At 45.0% G+C, this 21,345-nt stretch overlaps 1 protein-coding gene across 22 annotated transcripts in view; it reads right to left on the reverse strand.

Annotated features, from left to right (window-relative positions):
• The window catches only part of KIAA1217 (KIAA1217 ortholog), a 433,418-nt gene that overhangs the window by 9,245 nt on the left and 402,828 nt on the right, over positions 1-21,345 (reverse strand). For 21 of the 22 annotated variants that reach the window (XM_072825344.1, XM_072825343.1, XM_072825342.1 and 18 more), the window contains 7 exons: positions 17,872-18,047; positions 13,099-13,229; positions 12,404-12,551; positions 9,816-10,263; positions 7,164-7,347; positions 3,522-3,685; positions 2,636-2,800 (listed from right to left, as the gene is read on the reverse strand). In XM_072825344.1, the coding sequence (XP_072681445.1) occupies positions 2,636-2,800; positions 3,522-3,685; positions 7,164-7,347; positions 9,816-10,263; positions 12,404-12,551; positions 13,099-13,229; positions 17,872-18,047 (1,416 nt within the window). The remainder of the gene's footprint in view (positions 1-2,635; positions 2,801-3,521; positions 3,686-7,163; positions 7,348-9,815; positions 10,264-12,403; positions 12,552-13,098; positions 13,230-17,871; positions 18,048-21,345) is intronic. The other variant, XM_072825351.1, reaches the window with a different exon arrangement.

Genomic DNA, 21,345 nt, shown 5'->3' on the forward strand with positions numbered 1-21,345 from the left:
AATCTTCTAGCAAAAGTAATCCTTACCAATTACCATCTGCAGGAGTAACAGGTACCACCCTGCTTGGGGGTGTTTGGAAGTGCATTTAGAATAAAGTGATGCTCTTTGTATCCAGAGGATTCTGCATGGCCTCAGCGCAGCCCAAGCCTCTAGCCCTGTCCCTGAAAACTGTCAATTTTGGTTCGAGGAGCCCACATCGGCTCACGTGAGCACTGGGTGATGGAGGCCACTCAGAGGGCAGACAGCACAGTCTGAGTCTCTGGGGCAGATGGGGACATGAAAGATGAAGACCCCAGCAGCCAGGCTTCTTGACATCAGTGGTTCTCAACTCCACTGCCTGTCTGTCACCTAGTTAAAAATTAATTTTGTTATGCAGGTGTCACCCAGAGAATAATTAATTCAGAATTCATTAGGAGGCCTTTTTTTTTTAAACTCCCCTCAAACAACTCAAATATGCAGCCAGGATTAAAGACCAGTTATTTAAGTGAAAAAAAAAAATCCCAGATAATTGCCTCCTATTTTCTTAATGTCAAACACGGTACTTCGGAAATAACTCTGTGGACAGAAAGAATGACCCATGCCCGTGCCATGTTGACAATCTCAGTACTGATCCTAAAATATAAATAGAGCCGATGCTTGGGACCTTCCCTGGCCTGCTCTCCTGATCCTCGGCCGGCTCCCTGAGTTCCTGCAGCACTGGCTCCCGCTTGCAGTCCCCAAAACCCCCCAGGCCTCGCTGGCCCTGGAGCTCCCACTAAGGCCACTTGCCATCTCCATGGGGCTGTCAGACCCTGGGCTTCGGAGCTGGTGGCTTCTTCTGATGCCCGGTAACCTGGAGCATGAAAGCTGTTCCACAGGTATATTTACGGGGCTGCACCTGCTCCTTGCCCTGCCTCAGGGGCATCTAAGTCCAGAGCCCGTGGCTGCCTTTCTGAGGCAGGAGCTTAGGTCCCTACCCCAGCAGGAGGGCTGCCTGGCTTTGGCTAAGTTAGGCTGAGAGCACTTCATTCATCAGTATTCTCTAACCACCAATAATACAACAAGGAGCCAAATACTCCAGCCTTGGAAAACTTCCAGTCAAAGAAAGCATCAGTGATATTTAGGCTTGACAAATGTTCTCAAGCAATGAGCTCTAAGTGGCTGGAACAAATCAATGACTTCTGTCTGGGGGGTTAGTGCAGGATTATTCATGAGCTTAAAAGTCTCTGCTTCTTGGATTACTAGTGACTGTTCACCTTGTACAGGTTTAAAATCATCTAGTGCTTTGTCACCCATGTGAACCAAACTGGGCCATGGCCAATTCACACCATGCTTGGGGCAGATGCCACAGCAAGTGGTCCCGAGCCTGCCTACACATCCTCAGACAAGCACCAATCCCCCAGCAACAAGCAACCTTGTCATGTCAGTATCATTAGCTAGAGGGTCCTCACTGGATCACTGAGTGACAGACACCTCAATGCTATCAACATGTCACTAACCTTGTAAATCTGTGGATGACATCCTCTAACCATTCTAAAAACCTGCCGGCAAGCTGATTGATGGAGGGGATGTCCCAGGCCAGTCTGGGAGTTTTAGTGAGGCTCAGAAGGGCTCACCCATGGTGACAAATCAAACCAGCAGCCCCGTAAGTCCAAATGGCCCAATTTTGGCAGTTATTACCCAGGAAAGCAAAGTAGAACAGCTGTAGTGGTAGAAATGACATGGTTTGAAAGTTCTCTCATTCCACATGGAGAATGCAGATCCGTGGGGCCTGCACAAAACTGTTAGTACACTGGTGACCAGGCAACAGGTTTTGGAGTCCTACGTAGTTTGGTTGGACCATCTGACCATCCAAAGGGCAAAAAAAATTCTACAAGAAGTATGGCTCTAAATGGAATATTCTCCAAACAGACTTCGGTTTGGGAATTGTGCATATGTCTTTGGTTAGAAAATTTCATAGCACGTACATACAGGGTAGATTCACAGCCATGGCTCGAATGCGGGATAAGCTTTGAGTTTGGCTCAAAGCTTGCCATCCTTAATCTTATGAACGGACTGTGCCAATTGGTTAAAAAACAAAAATCCCAAACTGAAAATAAAGTATCATTTCTTGACCAGGCCAAAGACAATGGGATATAGAATCCTTCAGCTTTTCAGGATATTTGAAAAGATGATGCTGACACGGAATGGGAGCCTGGTATGGAGGACAGAAGACCTAAGGGCAACCATTCTAAGTACTAAAACCAAAGGATGGGACCCTAGCTGAAGTGTGCCTTAATCAATCCTTAGGAAGACAAGACAATGGCTGGTATTTCTGATCCCTGTCTTTACCACTTTTGAAAGGAAGTCAACTCTTCAGACTAAAAGCAAGGAGAGTAAATCCTCTCAGGCAGAGCTAGGAACACTTGCAGTTGACTTTCTGTATAAATGTCCTGAGCTGTTTGGGGAAATGATCATTCCTTACACATGTCATGAAGTACCCTGACAGCCTAGTTCAGAGCCATCTTGGAAAAGTGGAAGCCAGAAGATGTAGTTGTCGGGGCCTATGTCCAAAGGCTCCTTGCCAGCCCTCTCTAGCTAATGAATCCATGAGACACAGCCAGAAAGTCCAAGATAGGAAGGCAGGGAGCCATAGTCGGTCATCTCATGCACGTACCTGGAGTTCTGCCATTATTTTGTCCCCTTCCTCTTCTTCCTCCTCATCCTTTGAGGAGGAGGTAGCGACTGGTGGTGGGGATGGGGTCCAGGCAGAAGCAGGTTCCTCTGTTGGACATTTGGTGGCTCTAGCCTGGGGGCTTGGTCCAGCATCATCACTGCTTGCCTGTGGAAGATTCGAATCACAGATTTTGGCTTAACACCTCAAGGTGCTGGCAAAAAGAGGGCCAGATCACAAGAACACAGGTTCCCTTACTGGCTGGTACACTGGTCTCCTATCTCTTTGAATCGAGTTCAAAGACTGTAATATCCCCTTGCATTTAGTTTGGGTTTTTGTTTGTACAAGCTGCCATTTTGATGAATGGACTGAAGACCTTTAATAAAATTCTAACTACTCAACATTTGGTGCCTTTGAGAAAGGCCTGCCCATACTACATCTCCTTGGCGATTGTATCATACATTTAGCACAAACAACAAAACTTGCCAAGTTAAGTGGAAGCTAAAGCTCATTGAACAGCTTTCTGTACAGACTCTCACAACTCTGTGAGAGAATCTCACTTAGCTTTTTAAGATGGCCTTGCTTTTGCTTCTGCTTCTACGCCCATTTTCAATCTTACGGCGCCTTGCTGGGGGAAGTAGCTCACGATTTGCATTTTACATTGTCGCAGCTAAAAGTCAAGTAAGGATAAAGCTCGTGGTGCTGAGTCTAGTCCAATAACACTGGCTGAGATTTTCCCATCTGTGGGGCCTTCCTGTGATTTAGCGTAGTCAATTCTCTCCTTCTCTGCCTTACTACTTTTTGTGTTACAAAGGAGAATAGAGAGAAGCTTGTCTAAGGGTATCATTTGAACCCAGAGACCAGTTTACCAGTGCTTAACCCGTCAGACCTTAGCGGTGATGTTCTCCTTCCTGCTGGTGTAGACCACATCGCCGGACCTCGTGGTGGTGAGCCCTGATCCTGGCAGGTAGCTCCGCCGAGGGGGCGGGGGAGGAGGAGGTGGGGACTTACCCCCCAGCTTGTCCAAGTCTTGTTCTGAATTTGGAGAGTCTTCTGGAAAACAGTGTGTCATTTAAAAATAATCTCTTTGCAAGATAACATCCAGAACAGTGTATTTCTATAAACTTGATGTAATCTGACTTTAACATTTTCTAGTCTCTCCACAGTTTGATTATTAAAGGTATAGACCCTAAAAGCCTGACTCACTTGAAATCTCAGAAAGGTCCTGAACAAGGACCTTCTGACTTCTCTCTGCCTCAGTTTTCTCATCTGTTAAATGTGCCCATTATGGTAATCTTCTCTACTGGGGGGCTGTGAGGATGAAATAACTTAAAATACACGAAGCATTTGGAACAGTGCTCACTGGCTTGTTGTAAATGCAATGCAAGTATGAGGTATCATTACTAAACAAAAAATCTGGATATTACTTGGGGAGATGGAATATTGGGGCCCAAAGACAAATCCAAGGGTGCCAGGTTGGCTCAGTCAGTTAAGCGGCAACTCTTGGTTTCAGCTCAGGTCATGATCTCAGGATCATGGGATTGAGCTGTAGGCTGGGCTCTATGCTCAGCAAGCAGTCTGCTTGTCCCTCTCCCTCTTCTTCTCCCCCTGCTCCCTATCTCTGTATCCCCAAAATAAATAAATAAAATCTTAAAAAAAGAACGAAAGACAAATCTAGAACACCTTGCATGGCCTCAAAAGCCTCCATCTCTGAAGGCTGAAAGACAGAGTGAGCAGGAAGTGTTCATGCAGGGGATGTCAGGATGGAATCCGGTCACTGAGGGGCCAGAAGGAAAACGGGAGGCACATGAAACAGAAAACAAAATCAGGAAGAGAATGTAGTTTTGGCTACAGCTATGGGGCTGGAAAGGGTTCTTTGCTGATGAAAGGAGGCAGTAAACACGGAAACGCACAGGTATAAATTAGGATTGACACCACAGGTTAGAAAATGCAGATATCTGCTTAGCTTTCTCCAGAAAAATGTCCCCGCAAAAGCACTTAATAAAATTTAAACAGTCAGCCCCACACATGAGGAGATGAGCATTGGGTGTTATACTATATGTTGGCAAACTGAATTTAAATAAAATAAAATTAAAAAACCAGTCAGCCCCATTCCCGCCATTACTAATACCCCTTACCCCTGCCTTTTACCAGCACTCAACCCAAGGGTTCCCTAAAGCAGGGAAGCCAGAAATTCAGGGTCGGAACTCCCAACCCGGCTTTGCCCCAGCTCTCCCTAGGAATGAGGCCTGCCCTCCCTGGATGTATTCGTCTCTTCTGATTCATGTAGTCAGAGTTGTTTGAGAGGTTTCCATAAGATTGTAATAAGGATGTGGGTAAATCATCAGGGTGAAATGCCCACAGTTGTGTGTAGTGGGTGATGCTAGTCTCATGCGTGAGGGTACTGGGTTCCAAGGCCTGAAAAGCATGGGGACACCTGGCTGGATCCTAAGCCAGCAGCAGCCTGGCCAGGGATGGCCTCAGCAGCTTTGGGTGTCCCTCAAGGGACTGGCACAGGCTGATGGACCCTAGGGGGAGCCCAGGTCTCCTCTCCTGTATAAGGACAAAGAATGCCTCTCTGATCAGCTTTGGTGAGGCTCCTCTGAGCCCTCTTCTCCACTGGGCTTTGCCCTTGGTCACTTCAGCCCAGTTTTCACAAAGAATTCTGCTAAATCAGTTTAGTAAGAATCCTCCCATTCTTGACATCTGATCTGGTTCTTCATTCCCCACCCTGGACATCCAAGCCCTTGGCAAGAATCTTCCTACCCTTGATATGCTGCGTTCAGAGTTGAGTTCAATTTCTCTCCCCCAGTGCCGTCCTGAATCAAGTCTTCCCTGCTCTTTTGAACACATAGCTCTGTGAATGATTTTTCTTTAACATGGAATGAGGCTGCGATCCCTAACTTTTCCATAGATGTTTAGAAGCTAGCGGTCCACCCCATTATCTAAGTAGATCACACAAAGGGAAATACAAAAAGTTTTTTTTAAAACCCTCAGCATAGGATTTTACCTCATTAGTACACACAAATACATAAAAGCAATAACATCCACGACAAACAAGTAAAAATGATAGAAACCAACATTTGCAGGTAACGGACTGTACCCTTATGCATTTCTGGCAGCCTGTACATTAGTGGACTCTTTCTGACAAGAAATCAGGCCATGTGTTAAAAAAACAAAAAGCAAGGTAGTCTGGCTGGCTCAGGTGGTGGAGCATGGACTCTTGATCTCAGGGCCATGAGTTTAAGCCCCATGTTGGGTGTAGAGTGTACTTAAAAAAATAAGATAGAATGATAACATTTTAACGAGTGAAAAATACTTTGGAGACTAATATTTTAAAAATACTTCATGCAAACATTTTTAATCTGAAGGAATGAAAAGCCCAAATGTGGTAAGTTAACAGAATGTAGTGTGATTATTTTTGCTGTATAATCATGAGAAGGGACAGTTCTAATTTTAACTATTTTTTAATCATTTATTTGTGATTATAAAACATGCAGGCACTACCTGACAAAATTAATAATGGGGAAAGCCAATTTAGGTCAGATAGAAACGGAACGAGGTCCTTACCCAGGAGAAGTTCCTCATGGGAACTTTGGGAGAAAAGCTGTCTGGGTAAGAGCAGAGCCATCACCCCTCCCAGACCCCTTCCTTTGCGGGCACATGCTGTCTGACCCCTCCAGGGTACCTAAGCTGGCCTACACAGCTGGCAGGTGGGAAAAGGGGGTGAAAAACTTAGCACAGGCTGATGGAAAGAGTTTCAGTGGGTGGAATTTTAGAGCAGCTTTGGGAAAGGAAAACCGACAGGGCTTCAGTGGTTCTAAAATGTATCTACTTTCATGTTCCCGGACATGCAATCAGGATGGCGATTCCTGTTCAAATTAATTTTAGCTCCTGGACGAGGCATCATGGAATGTGGCCCTGAGACACTGGGCTGCAGGTATAATCGTGGCTCTGTACACAACTCGAAATCAGAGTATATAAGGCATGTGGCTCGTTGGTTGGAGATTTAGTAGGCTGGGTTTTCCGACAGTAATTTTATGTTGTTAGTGACACACTGATGCTTAACTTCCATAGTTTAGTTGGTTCAATATACAATCTAATAATTTTGATTTAAAAAATGTAATTTCGCCTTATGATCTAATATCCCCTTGGGAGCTCATAAAGGCTGACATTTTCTTCCTGCAGCATATGAAAAGCTCTTACTTTAAATGCAGCCCTCTTATTCTCCCAGCTGGTGCTGTGAAGTGTCATAAATTCATAGGAAATGTGGGAGCCGGGAATCTATATTTTTCTTTACTGGGCACTATTCTAGTATCCTAGTCTAGAACACAGTTTCCCTGCTATGGTTTTGATTAAAAAGAGGTAGTGAGAATCCAGTCATACTTGAGGATTTGGTCTTCCAAGTTTATAATTTTATAAAATCCTTGAGAAGTGAGAGACTGGGCCTGTTGGCCAGTTCATGCATAAGTGGGCAGCCCAACACTGACCCGAAGGCAGCCAAGGCCACCCGGCTCGGTGAGCACCTCACCTGAAAGTTCTAGCTTGTCTCCTGGAGCATCACCCTTTGATTGCAGGCCGGAGGCTGGTGGCATCTCCAGGTTTGGAATTGACTTCATGATATTGGCCTGAGCTTCTTCTAGCAGCTTCTCAAATTCTTTCCCGTTATAGTGGTCCAGATTTTGCCTTTTCTCTTCCCATTTCCTTTCTGCTTTCTGAAGGAAAATCACAAGTGAAGAAAGTTTAGAAACCACAGGGAAAGCTAATTAGAGATTTCATGTTGGTGTAGGGGGAGGTGTAACGCAGGTAAACTGTTGATAAAATCATGCTCTGGTGTCCATGCTGAGAGACATTTGTGCAATCAGATAAACCTGCTCCTGGGCTCTCTGTCACTTAAGCCCAAGTGACTGACATTCATTCGCACAGAAGCAAGTTCAGAAACCCAAATTCGTTCATTAAATGATTATTGAGCATTTATTGCTACTTTCCCAATGGTAATAAAAAAGACACAGGGATATGCTTTCCAAAGTATGCATCCCATAACCAGGTTTCTGTTCTCTAAACCAAGTTTTCATCATAGAGGAGATGTGCAAACAGACAGGAACAAAACCCAAAACACCAGGAACAAAGACACCCACACCTCCATTCCATGCCTGTCTAAGAATTGCTATAGGGCCTCTGGGTCGAATATTCTTACGTATACAGTGGGGGTTATTTAGATTACCTCTAAGTTCCATCAAGTCCTACAACAGGGAGAAATGCATGAAATGCATTTCTAAACACCTGCACATTTTTTAAGAGAACATTTTTCTATGATTTTGGGATGGTTCAGGAAACCTTCCAGATGGGCAAAGGGGAAATTAGCGCCAAGATTACTAAAATCCCACAAGGTAAGAATTGAAAAAGACAGAGATCATTTTATCAACACATTTTACACAGGAGACACTGGAGCCCAGTGAGATGAGAGATTTGCTTGAGATTCATGCTATGGAAACGAGAACCTCCACCATCACCATCCTTACCAACCTCCCCGCCCCTCCACTTTATTTTTCCTTCCTAGCATTTATTATCATCTGGGATACACTGGTTCTCGATCTCTCCCTACAAGCAGATAGGTTTCTTGAAAGCACAGACTTTGTCGCCTCTGTTCACTGCCTGCCCCAGAGCCTGTAGGACTTGGTGCACGATGGGGCTCAGACACCTGTTGCGAAGGAAGCTCACCTCATTCTTCAGCAGAGGAGTGGGCAGAAAGGCTCAGGCCTCCTTACTGCTGATCGGGGCATTTTTAGAGATGACTCATAAGTGGAAACTTAAACCACACACATAACAATGATCACTACGCCTGGCAGGTTCTCAAAAGATATTTGTTGAATAAAGGAGTCCTCCTACTGACAGCATTTCCACACGGACACGTTCTCAGGAGGAAATGTATTTTCGGGTTGCACCCCTGTCCCCGCTGGGCATGAAAGGATGGAATCACCATCAGGTGATCACACACTGCCCCTCCCATGACTCACTTTTTGTAAGTGGTTGGCTTGGATTAGGGGCACAGCTACTGACTTTGGGGCAGACAGGAGCTACCTAGTGTTCGGAGGCCCAGTTGCCGTGACTGTGGCCTTGGCAGTTTGAAGAGGTTTGTTTTTTTCTCGAATCTGAATTATCTACTGCTGATGCGAGAGAGAGAGGCAGGATGGTGAGGACCAGGGTCTGGGGTCATGGGTGGAGGATGCACAGGGCAAGAGAAAGGAAGAAGCAATGATCTCTTGATAAAAAGAATCTGTAAAAATGTGGCATGTTATCTGTTCTGTGACTTTACGGCCTCATCTTCTCTTTGCATTTTGACTGCCTCTGCCTCCCTAAGATCATGCTAATGACTTCCTATCCAGCACCCTTAATTCCAGACCCATCATCTTAATCAATTATGTATCTTGTTTCAGAGTAATTTTCTGAAGATGCTATTTTTTAGTCGCTGGCCCAAGATGCAGCATTTTGGGGATGCCCAGACCATGACCCTGAGATATATCTCAGACTGGTTTACAAGCTCCCCCAAATCTGGTTCCAGCCTGTTTTGCCGGCCTCATCTCTTCTGTCTTGTTCCCCTTAAACAGGTTTCCTTGTGGCTCCCTTTGCTCCAACATTCCTCTGCCGCAGCATGCCCTCAACACCCTGCTCTGCTTACCCAGATTCTACTGATTTTTCGAGCCCAGTGGCAAGCCCTCCGTAGGCCTGCACCCACCAGTGGTTAAGTGTGAGCCCGCACGCACTGGCTCAGGAGAGCTGACTCATTTCTCCCCAATTACATGCTCACTGATACCCTGTTGTAACTCAAAATTGACAAATTCTACAAATCAGGGCGTTTCCCCCCAGAGAGTCAGCTGGTAAACACTCCAAGGCACACCAGGGCCTCCCCTTCCGCCAGGTTGGGGTGTTTCATCGTTCTTGAAATCCAGTGACCTTTCTCTTAATCTGGATGTTGAAACCTATTTATAGTGCTAAAATCTATCTTTGAGATATATATATATATATATATATATATATATATATATATATATACAAAAAAAAATCTACCTTTTATACATACATATATATAAGAAGTACATCTGACAACCAGGCTGGAAATTCTCCAAGGGAAGGGACCAGGTGTTATTCCTTTATGGGGTGAAAAATGGAAGTGGGACCCTACCTCAATAGACACCGCTCTGTTCTTGGCACTCACGCTGTGGATTTCCTCGATGAACAAGCTCTGCATGGTGGAGCCATTCATGGGCGTCTGCGGGGACTGAGGAGCCTGGGTCGATGGCAGGGCTGAGGTCCCTTCCTGCGTGGCGGCTGGAGGGCCGGCTAGGTGAGGACCAGTCCCTGCAGGCAGGTGCTGGGCGGGGTTGAGCAGGGCGGCAGACAGCTGGGAGGGCTGGATGACCACGGGGGAGCTCTGTGCATGGTGGACGGTCAAGGGCACCACTTCTGACTTCATGTCGCCGGGCACCCCTGCAGCGTGGGGGTGCTGGCCTGGGCTATGGGGAGCCTCCTCCTGGTTCTTCAGGACTTCCGCGGCCGTGGCCTTCTCCATAGCGACATACTGAGCAGCCTGGGCTGCATCTGTCCCTTTCAAGAGCCCATCGGTGACATGTCTGGGAGAAACCATACACAGCAGTATTAACTCTTAAAATAGGTAGCTTGCATTCTATTCTGATGGCATTAGCCTGAATGCTGTGTCGTACCAAAGCCAGGCAAGTTGTTATTGCAAAATTAAGACATTGTAAAATCGAGAGTAGCAGCTCTCCAGGGTTGAGGGTTTCCATAGCAACTTCCTAATGTCCTCCAAGTGCTTCCTGGCTGTCTCTGGTAGCTGCTTTCTCTGTTTCTCCCTCATGAGATGGCCTGTCTCTCCTTTCCCACTGGCACCATGCTGTCCTGCCCAGTTCCACAGGGAACACATGCTTCTAACAACAACTCCTGCACCGGGTCCTGGCTGGAAGCCCCCAGAGATGCTCAGTTCCAACCCCCAGAGCTTCCTAAGCCCTCCATGCTCTCCTCCTTTCACCGCCAAGCCCCTGGGGAGGGCAGTTCATACAGCTGACCCTTGAACACCGTGTGGGTTCGGGGTCCCGACCCTCTACAGTCGAAAATCCATGTGTAACTTCTGTCTCCCTACAAAACTTAACAACTAATGGCCTACTGTTGACCAGAAGCCTTACCTATATCACAAGCAGTTGATTAACATACATTTTGTACGTTATAACTGTATTCTTACAACAAAGTAAGCTAGAGAAAAGAAAATGTAAGAAAATCTCAAGGGAGAGAAAATACATTGACAGTACTGTCCTGTATTTCTCAAAAGAAATCTTGATCTAAGTGGACCCGTGCAGTTCAAACCTGGGCTGTTCAAGCGTCACCTGTATTTAATTCCTCCTGCTTGCTCTTCACGTTGCTCAGCCTCGTGTGGTCAGGCTTCTCTACCTGGACTCCACCGAGCCATTCTGCCAGGTCGACAGTGACCTCAAACCCAACAGCTAGGCTAGTCCTCATCCTCCTTTGCCTTTTGGGGTCATCTGATGCTCTTTGTCTATTTCCACCCATGATGCAGTGGCAAGGACATGGCTTTGGGGTCAGACAGCCCTGTGCTTGAATCTCATTGGTTCTGCAAGGTCTAGCTAGACGGTATTGGGAACTTTACCTTTTTGATCCTCAGATATTTTTCTATAGAATGTAATAATGAGGGGCGCCTGGGTGCCTCAGTGGTTGAGTATCTGCCTTTGGCTCAGGTCATATCCCAGGGTCCTGGGATCAAGCCCTGCATTGGGCTCCCTGCTCAGTGGGAGCCTGCTTCCTCCCTCTCTTGCTTCCCTTGCTTATGCTCTAAATAAATAAATAAATAAATAAATCAAATCTTAAAAAAAGAGAAAGCATATAATAATGGTGAGGACAAGGACGGGAGATAAGAATCTCTTCTAAGGCTTTCCTTGGGGGTTGTTGCTATGATCAAGATATTTATATATCAGACAATGTCGAACCTGACCTATAATCCTTAATCAGTCCCTTATTTTTCTTATTAAAACTTTCTCTCCTTTTTTATTTGAAAAAAGACATTGTATTCGGGGACTCTCTTGTACTACTCACTTCCGTTTCTGTTTTTTTTTTTTTTTAACAAGATTTTATTTATTTCTTCATGAGAGATACAGAGAGAGAGGCAGACACAGACAGAGGGAGAAGCAGGCTCTTCTTGGAGAGAACAAGGTGGGACTCGATCCTGGGACCCTGGGATCACGGCCTAAGCCGAAGGCAGATGCTCAACCACTGAGCCACGCAGGCATCCCATCTGTTTCTTTTACCCACCCCATTCCTTCAATCTCCAAGAATCCCCAAGGACCTGTCCAACCCATTCTCTCTCATGCTACTGTGCCCTCTCTTCCACCATCACTAGTCACCGTCATGAAGGCAACTTCCAGTTGTAAATCTCTCCTGCCTCCTGCCCTCCCTCTCTCTGAGGCAGCACCACGCACAGAAGGCATCTGTGTTCCTGAAGTGAAGGAGGCTAGTAAAATATTTTGATCCATTCTTCAACTTTAAAATGCTACTGAAAAGAACCAAATGATTTTTTTAAATGTTTACTGTGTTTGCTAATGTTACACTGTAGGATGTGCCAAACGCAGCAGCGAGCCTGTGCTGAAGAATCGGTTCTTCATTCATGTTGCAATAGAATTCTGGGGGTGGGAGGGAGCTGCTGCCTCTCTTCATGACCTTCCCCCACCCCTGGAGAGGCCCGGTTACCTCCGCAACATGGTCAGGGTGTCGGTCATGCTCCGCACTCTCTGCAGTAGACTGTCCAGCCGGTGGGGCTCCTCCTTCAGAAACCGCACGGCCTCTACTTCTATGCGTAAGATGGCTCGCATCTTGTTTTGTAGGGTTGGAAATTCTCCTGCAGGCCAAGAGCAGATGGTGAGTTGTAGGAGAAAAAATGGAACAAGCCCCTATCCGGCGTGCATGCTGGACTAGGGGTAGGAGCGTGGGGCTTATCGGCTGGAGCACCCCGCACACATCTTCAGGAAGCAGATGCTGGTCGGACACCGGGTTCCAAGTGACCTTGGGCAAGGACAGAGGTCCTCTGCGCCTCATTTCCTGTCTGTATACTTGGGATAAAGGCAACTGTCCCTTAGCATCATTTTAAATGAATTTGGCACAAGTGCCCACACTGCAAGAGCCCAGCAGAGAGAAACTATCACTCGTATTACCGAGTCCTCAATCTTACAGCACCCGCTGAAATATAATCTCCAAGAAGACAGGGACATTTGCCTATTTTGTTCAGTGGTACAGCCCAAGTGCCTAGAACAGGGCCCGGCAAACGTAGGTGTTTCATGAATACCTCTGTGTGCATGAATGAACGAATCCTTCACTACTGGGCAGATTTTTACACCCCATCCCCCGAAGACTTGCTTCTGACTTCTCCCTTCCAGGAGGAGGCTCACCTTTCAGGGAAGCCACAGCTTCTCCCACTTGTCGCAGGAGGAAAGCCCCATCTTCCACGTCTTTTAGAGTGACCACGCGGCCAGCCGATGTAGAGTCCTTCTTTAAATCTTCAACAAAGTCTTCCAGCTCACTGTGGGGTGGGGGTGGGGGGAGACCAGAGGATGGGAGTGAACACCGAGGTCCTCCTAAAGCTGCAGGAGCAAAGGGTTCGTCCAAGCCTCCCCACCAGAGTAGCTTGGTTTGCCTTAAATATTCTGCTGAGGTGTAAGGAGGGTGCAAGGAAGATCTTCCCAGGACATGCTCATGGGGACGCCCAGGTTGGCCAGAGGGAAGATGGCAGCTGGCTGACAAAGGACCCATCCCTTATTTTCAGTGGGGGATCCTGATGCCAATGAAGGGTGTGCACGCTGTGTGATGTGACAGAGGGGACAGGGTGTGCACACTATCGCGGGGCAGAAAGAGGGGGTCCCACTGGTTTATAGCAGCTCTCTCAACTTGGAACTTGATATTTGGGGCTGTTTAATTCTTTCTTGTAGGCTCCTGTGCTGTACATCGTAGGGTGTCCAGCAGCACCCCTGCCCTCTACACACTAGATGCTCAGGGCACCCACCCCCAGCCTGTGAGAAACAAGGATGTGTCCAGACATTGGTACAATGTCCCCGGGGAAGGAAGAGGCGGGGAGGGGTGGGGAGGAGCACAGATTTGCCCCTGATCGAGAACCTCTGGTTTACACTGATGATATCATTGATAAGGACTGACTTTCCGCTCTAAGCTGCAGAGGAAAAATGATCACAGTTCTGATTTCTGATATGTGTCTCTAAGAGAGAGGGAGTGAGAGAAACACACACACATGTGCACACACAAACACATCCCCTATGTTACACTGTTACCCTATGTTACCCTATGGTACTGCTGGAGTTCCAACAGAACTAAATTAAGGTCTTCCGCTTCAAGATGTAAACCAACCAACCAACCAAACCAACCAACTAACAACATCCCGTCCCCTGGGCACATTAATAGCCCCATCCTAAACACACGTTTGTGTCACTTCAGTTGTCTGTAAATCTGAATCTGACAACAGAAAACCTTTCTTAAAGAAGGCGGAGGAAAAGGATGTTGAGAGATGAAGAACCACTAGGTGGCAGCAGGTGAACAGCATTCCACCTGCTGGTGCAGGCAGGGCTTGAAGCAGCCGGAAGAGTGAGAGAAGACACCAGTGATCTACAAAACCATGGCCTGCCAGGACCCTCCCCACTACGTGGGTGCGCAGAATGATGGGTGGCTCGGCCCTGCGGGAGGGATTCGGCAGGATGCTATCTATGTATGTTTAACAAGGACCATGGGGCAAACTTCATCCACCATACTGAAGTGGGATGGGGTTTTTGGTGATGTCTCTCATTCTATGATAGAAAATGGACTAAAACCATGATCCTTTCAGATGAAATGATGCAACTTCAACACCAAAGGGGAAAGCCTCACCTGCTCCCTGTCCACATTTGCAAACTATGGAAAGGTACCCAGTGTTATATGAGGCCCCCCCAACCCGCCACAGGAAACTTCCTACAGCAACCACATCCCTGAGGAGAGAGCGTGTGCCACTCCTTATAAGAGTTCTAAATATGGCACCTGTGTGGGGAAAAGTTATTTTCCATTTCATCACCAAACTGAAATATTTTCGTGGCAGACGGGACACACTGTCCAGCCCTTCTGAGTTTTGAGAGAAGAGCTAAGACCCAAATGTTATCACGGTTCCATTAACAATCCACAAGCCTGCCAGGCTGCAATGAATCCTCCTAGAAGCTATCATCTGACCCAAAGGCAGTCTGCCTAAAATTCTATTTTAATCTCTTCTACACAGCATGCCTCTTGGATTTCATAACTCTGCACACAGGAGACCCTTAAATGTCACAGCTTTTCCTTTGTCAATCAAGGAACATACATGAAAGTGTATTGATATTATTGGATACAACAATGTCAACTCCGTTCATATGTTTATGACATCTGTTATAAAGCAGTCAGATAGCTTTTGTTCATTCAAAATGTAACAGAGATCGGGGAGCTAAAATGAATGCTGAAAACATTTTCAATATTACGTAATCAATATGACTTTGAGATGCGAACTCTGCTCAAAGGAATGCCAGATGTTCACAGATGCTGTGGTTTACATGTAAATCCATTCTATTTGTGTGTTTCTTTTCATTCTACCTTAGTTAAAAGGAAGCATCAAATCTGTTGAAAAGTATTTCCTCTATTATTAGAAGCTCAATTATTAATTCCAAGTAGAAACCCACCAAAGAGAAAGGATCTTGATTGAATTTCTCTCCACAGTTCTAGACTTAAATTTCATTTCTCTGCCAACTGAATGGCTCACCAGTAACTTAACCCTCTCACGATGCCCAAAGGAACATACTTTCCAGTGTGTGTGTGTCTGCGTGTGTGCGCGCACACACAAGTGTGTGCTCGTAAGGAGAAGGCTGGGGAGTGACAGGGGAGAAGAACTGCTTTCCTAATGTTCCAGAGTTGAAATTTCTGGCTGTCTTTTGTAACTCACTCTCTCTCCCTACTCTGATCCCTCTAATCAGTCCATTTCATTTGATTTCTCTTCTCATTCCTATTTCTACTCCTTGATTCAGACCTTAATGACTTTTGACCGGACTGTTCAGAGCACTTCCAATAGGTTTCCCTGACAGCGACGTTTCCTCCTCCGTTATCCCGCACGTGATCACCAGAGGGACCTTTCTGAAATACAGCTCCGACTTTGCTACGTCCTTAAAGCAGAAAGCTTCAGTGGCCTCCTCATCAGGCCGCAGTAACTGTCAGATGTGAAGACACTTCAGAATTTCCCCTGAAGCTTTGTGAAGTGCACATTCTTAAGCTTCGCCCAGGGAAGTTCTGAATCTGGAGTTGGACCCAAAAGCTTTCATGAAAAGCCAGGGATTCGGGTTTCTGTTCAACAAAGACCCCGCAGACATCGAGCGGGCCTGCCGGGCGTGAGTGTGGTCTGAGATCTGGGCAGTCACCAAGCAGGTGGCAATGGCATTACCCAGATAGGAGACATGATCTAGTACCTTGTACCCCACTCTCCCACCAAAGTGGATGACTCCCAATTCTCCCACAACACCTTGCCCCTTCCTGCCTCACAGGGTTCCTCTGCCTGGGAGCCTCCCCACCCCCACGAGCCTCCACTGATGGCCTGTCCTCCAGGCCATCTTGGTTCCATTTAACAAACCGTCTGTGAGACCCTACGACACATGGCACTGCTCATGGTCTGGGGTCATATGAAAAATAACTAATTTCCGGTTAAGTTTTCTTGATCCCTGGGGCCCAAAAGAATCTCTCCTTCTTGTAGGTTCACCTGGCACTCGTGAGTCACCCATTTTGTGCTATATGCACACTCATATGTTCTGCTTTGCCAGATTGGAGTTCCTCGTGTGCCCTGGGCACGTTTCATTCATGTGCAGCCCACCCACAGAGTCCTCCCACGATACGCTCCCTGTTCCCCTTCCTGTCTCACTCTTGGGCTGGGTTACTAGACTCAGGGTAGTATTGACATTAAAGATGCCTTTTCTAAGCCAGAAGCAAAACATACCTCAGCTAATCAAGAAACATAATTTTTAAAAGAAGAAAATTTACTTTTTCAACATTCAGTTGGAAAACTTAGAAAATATTCTTAAAAGCCTACGTATTTTTAAAGAAGTTTTCAAGAAGAATCTTAATACCTAGATTTTGGACAACTGGCTGCTACAAAAACATTTCAGACAAACAACAGCCTTATTGCTTCACAGTGGGTGATGAAATGTCTACAGAGTCAGTAACTACATAAAATTTTAGAAGCAATTGAGATGTCGGTGAACAGTGGTCAAACTCAATTTTTTAGGAAAAAAGAACTTTAACTGATTCCCTCCCCCTCCCATCCCGGACTGCTACTGAGAGGGATATTCTATTTTTAATTAGACACACTGGGTTGGCATCTGAGGTGATACAAGCTTAAGTATCAAATAGGTGATAGAAAATAACACTTTCCATCATGGAGACTTTTGGTCTTTTCTGCTCATCTGAAGAATTTGAAAGTTGCATCTTTATAGTCCCAATTTGGGAGATTTAAGAAGAGATTTACCAATAGTAGGAGAACCTAGAAAAATCACTATTCCTTATACTAGAAGGTGAAATTCATTCTATGATAAATCTTCATTGCATAACAAAACACATATTACCATAAAAGATGTGCCTGCCCTAGTGACTTGGGAGTAATAAAACTGCTCATTTCAATAGTGGAACTTGATAGATGCTTTCAATAAGAACCTCATAGAAGATTGATAACATTCAAGGAGGCATCTTTCATTCCTGGATCAGACATACTTTACATTTAAATTCTTCTTTTGTGCTTTTAACTACAACTGAATAATAGGAAGATAATTTTAACACCATTATTTTGGCTATTAGTATTCATTTATTGAGATTAAAGGCAGCCTTCCCATTTATCATTGGGTTTTGCCACTTGCTTCCATTAATTTGATGTGTTGCTGAGCCCTACGAAGGAGTGTGGTGCTCTGGCTTTTAAAGAGGCGAGCACGGTTGAACTTTCTGGGTCTGGTGGGAGGAGTGCTTAGAGTCCACGGACACCCAGAACCACAGAAGTCTACCTTGCACACAGCAGGTGCTCAATAAAGAGAGTGGGAGAGAGCACCATTAGGAAGGGCCTCCTCGTTGGCGAGGACAGGGTCCTTTTTGGGGTGACACGGCTAAACACGCAACAGGTGCCTGGCACTCACCACAGCTTCTTGACGATCCTCTCCTCTTCATGTAGGTATTTTTGCCGGTCCTGTTCTACCAGGACACGCTGGCGCTGTACGGGGTCCTCCAGCCTCTTCATGGTTTCCATCACTTTGCCACTGATTTCCAGCTCAGCCTTCTTCATCATCGCCCTCAGCAGCTCCTGGTTCTGCAGCTGTCGAATAAAAGAAATCAGCCTCAATTGGCTCTGCCTTACTGACATCGCGGCAACCGCCTGCCTGACAGTCTTCAGAAGCGGGTCTGGGTAAACAGCCCTGCAGCTGAATATTTATTTCAGTGAGGAAGGGAAGGAAGTGAAGATTGTATATAATATTGCTACTGCAACCAACATCTGAGGTTTAGCTGCCAACTGACAACCAGACTTTCGTGTCTGTGTCTGCAAAAAAATAGGAGCCTTTTCTTACTCTGGTCAGCGCATCTTGGACAAGAGGCATAAACTCTCATTGACATGTTTTTACAGGGAGCAGCTGAAAGCATCAGCTTTGGAACCAAGCACATTTTTATTTTTTTTTAATGGCTTGGTAGATGCGCCTGGGAATCGTTTGCAAGCCCCAAATTGAAACACAAACTTGAACGTGTGATAATGAAAAATCCAGTGGCCCCAACACCCCTCCCTCCTTGAGCCCAAGTGACCTTGGAAACATCACTTTCTCTTTCCCTGTTCAAGATGTCAGCTGCAAGAATGGAGCCTTTAGGAATATGGCTTATGGTGCTCGGAGAATAACATCTGTAACGTTAGGATAGGCATTCCCTGCACCGAAATAGGTCTTCCTGCCTACCCTGTCTTCCTCCCATCGTGGTGCCTGAAATACCCTTATTACTTGGTCTTTTATATCTTAAAGGCTTTTTTTAACCTTTGACCCCCTTCACCCATTTCTCACACCCCTTCCTCTCGCAACCACCAATCTATTCTCTGTATCTGAGTTTTTTTTTTTATTCCACATATAAAAGAGGTCATATGGGATTTGTCTTTCTCTGACTCATTTCACTTTAGCATTATGCCCTCAACGCCCAACCATAGTCTCACAAATGGTAAGATTTCATTTCATTTTTTATGGCCAGATAATATTCCATTGTAGATGTGCACTTCGTTTTATTTTTATTTTTAAGTTTTTATTATTGAAGTATAGTTGACATACAATGTTATATTACTTTCAGGTGTAGAACACAGTGATTCAAGAATCCTATACATTCAATGCTCAACCCAGTACAACGTCATGACAATATTATTGACCATTCATCCACTGATGGACACTCTTGTTTCCATATTTTGGCTATTGTAAACAGTGCAGCAATGAACATGGGTGTGCATATATCTTTTTGAGTTACTGTTTTTTTTTTCTTTAGATAAATACTCAGAAGTGGAATTACTGGATTACATGGTGGTTCTAATTTTATTTTCTGAGAGACCTCCATGTTGTTTTCCACAGTGGCTGCACCAATTTACCATCCCACCAACAGCATATGAGGGTTCCTTTTTCTCCACATTCCTGTCTTTTTGATACTGGTCATTCTCACAGGTGTGAGAGGTATCTCATTGTGGTTTTCATTTGCATTTCCCTGATGATTAACAGAGTTGAGTATCTTTTCATGTACCTGTTGGTCATCTATGTCTTCTTTGGAAAAATATCTATTCAGATCCCTCCATTTAAAAAAATTGGATTGCTTGGGGGTTTTGGTATTGAGTTATACATACTCTGGATATTAACCTCTTATCAAAAATATGATTTGCCAATATTTTGTCCCATTCAGTAGGTTGCCTTTTCATTTTGTTGATGGTCTCATTTACTACGTAGAAGCTGTTCACTTTGAGGTAGTTCCATTTGTTTATTTCTTCTTTGTTGCTTTTCCCTTTGGTGTTAGTTTCAAAAATTCATTGCCAAGACCTATGTCAAAAAGCTTACTGCCTATGTTTTTTTTTTTCTAGGAATTTCATGGTTTCAGGCCTTATGTTCCAGTCCTAAATCCATTTTAGAGTTAATTTTTGTGTTTGGTGTAACATGATGGTCCAGTGTCATTCTTTTGCATGAGGCTGTCCAGTTTTCCTAGCACCACTTATCAAAGAGACTATTCTTTCCTCATTGTAATATTCTTGGCTCCTTTTTCATAAAGTGATTATATATGTGTAGGACCATATTTCTGGGCTCCCTCTTATGTTCCATTGATCTATGTGTCTGTTTTTATGCCAATACCATACTATGTTGATTATTATAGCTTTGTAATATATTTTGAAATTGGGAAGTATGATGCCTCTAGCTTTGCTCTTTCTAAAGACTGCTTTGGACTATTCAGGGTCTTTTGTGGTTCCACTTTGGATCAAATACCAACCTGGCTACTGTGAAACTTTGGCATGTTACTTAGACTCACTTGGTCTCTGTTTCCTTATCTTTAAGGATGAGGATTCATTTCCCTTAGCAGAGCTAGTCTGAGGGCGAAAGGAGATACTGCTTGATATGGAATAGATACTCAACAAATGTTGATTTGGCTATGGACTATTTCAGTGTATCAGTTAAAAGAGAATAAGAGTGGGATCCCTGGGTGGCGCAGCGGTTTGGCACCTGCCTTTGGCCCAGGGCGCGATCCTGAAGACCCGGGATCGAATCCCACGTCGGGCTCCTGGTGCATGGAGCCTGCTTCTCCCTCTGCCTGTGTCTCTGCCTCTCTCTCTCTCTCTCTCTTTCTCTGTGTGACTATCATAAATAAATTAAAAAAAATTAAAAAAAAGAGAATAAGAGTGTCCTTCTTATTTACATAGATCCACATACCAAATATCATGTAATCACAGACCACTAAAACTTAGTACTCAGTGTTGATGGTTGCAATGATAATGATTTCAGATGACCTCAAGGCTCTTGGCAATTTACTGTTTTTGCCTGGATTTTATGTGGGCTGCTTGCATGCATAATATCACAATATCCATATAATTTTCCATATAGTTTCCAGAGCACCCTTGTTTCTTACCCCAGAGAGTAGAAAACGTGTGGTTTGCATCTGGCTTCATAAGAATCTAGTCAAACACTTAGCCTTTTTCCAAGTCCTATATTAAGTATATCTTTGGGGCAGGACAGTTTTATGATAGCACATCCATCAAGTGAATTTATTCCATCAGCCTCAAAGACAGTAGTGTTATACCTATCATATAATACCTAAAGTTTCCCTGAAATTTCAGTTGGCTGTTACTGTTTTTTTTGTTTTGTTTTGTTTTCTGGTTCATGGACTGTAATACAATTACTGTGTATCACCACATGGGAGTGATGTCTTCATGCAAATGCCATCTGCCATGTTACCTTCAACTCAAAACCCATCCTGTCTTCCGGTTTTGCTAAATAAAGATAAAACATTCCAACATGAGCCAACAAGCAGAGCCATCATCATGTTCCAACATCAGCTCTGTACTGATTAACTGGCCATCCAGAAAGAGATTGCCTGGGTTCAATTTCTAGTTTTACCAC

This window comes from Canis lupus, chromosome 5 (assembly GCF_048164855.1).
Source record: "Canis lupus baileyi chromosome 5, mCanLup2.hap1, whole genome shotgun sequence".
In the NCBI taxonomy this organism is placed as follows: Eukaryota; Metazoa; Chordata; class Mammalia; order Carnivora; family Canidae; genus Canis; species Canis lupus.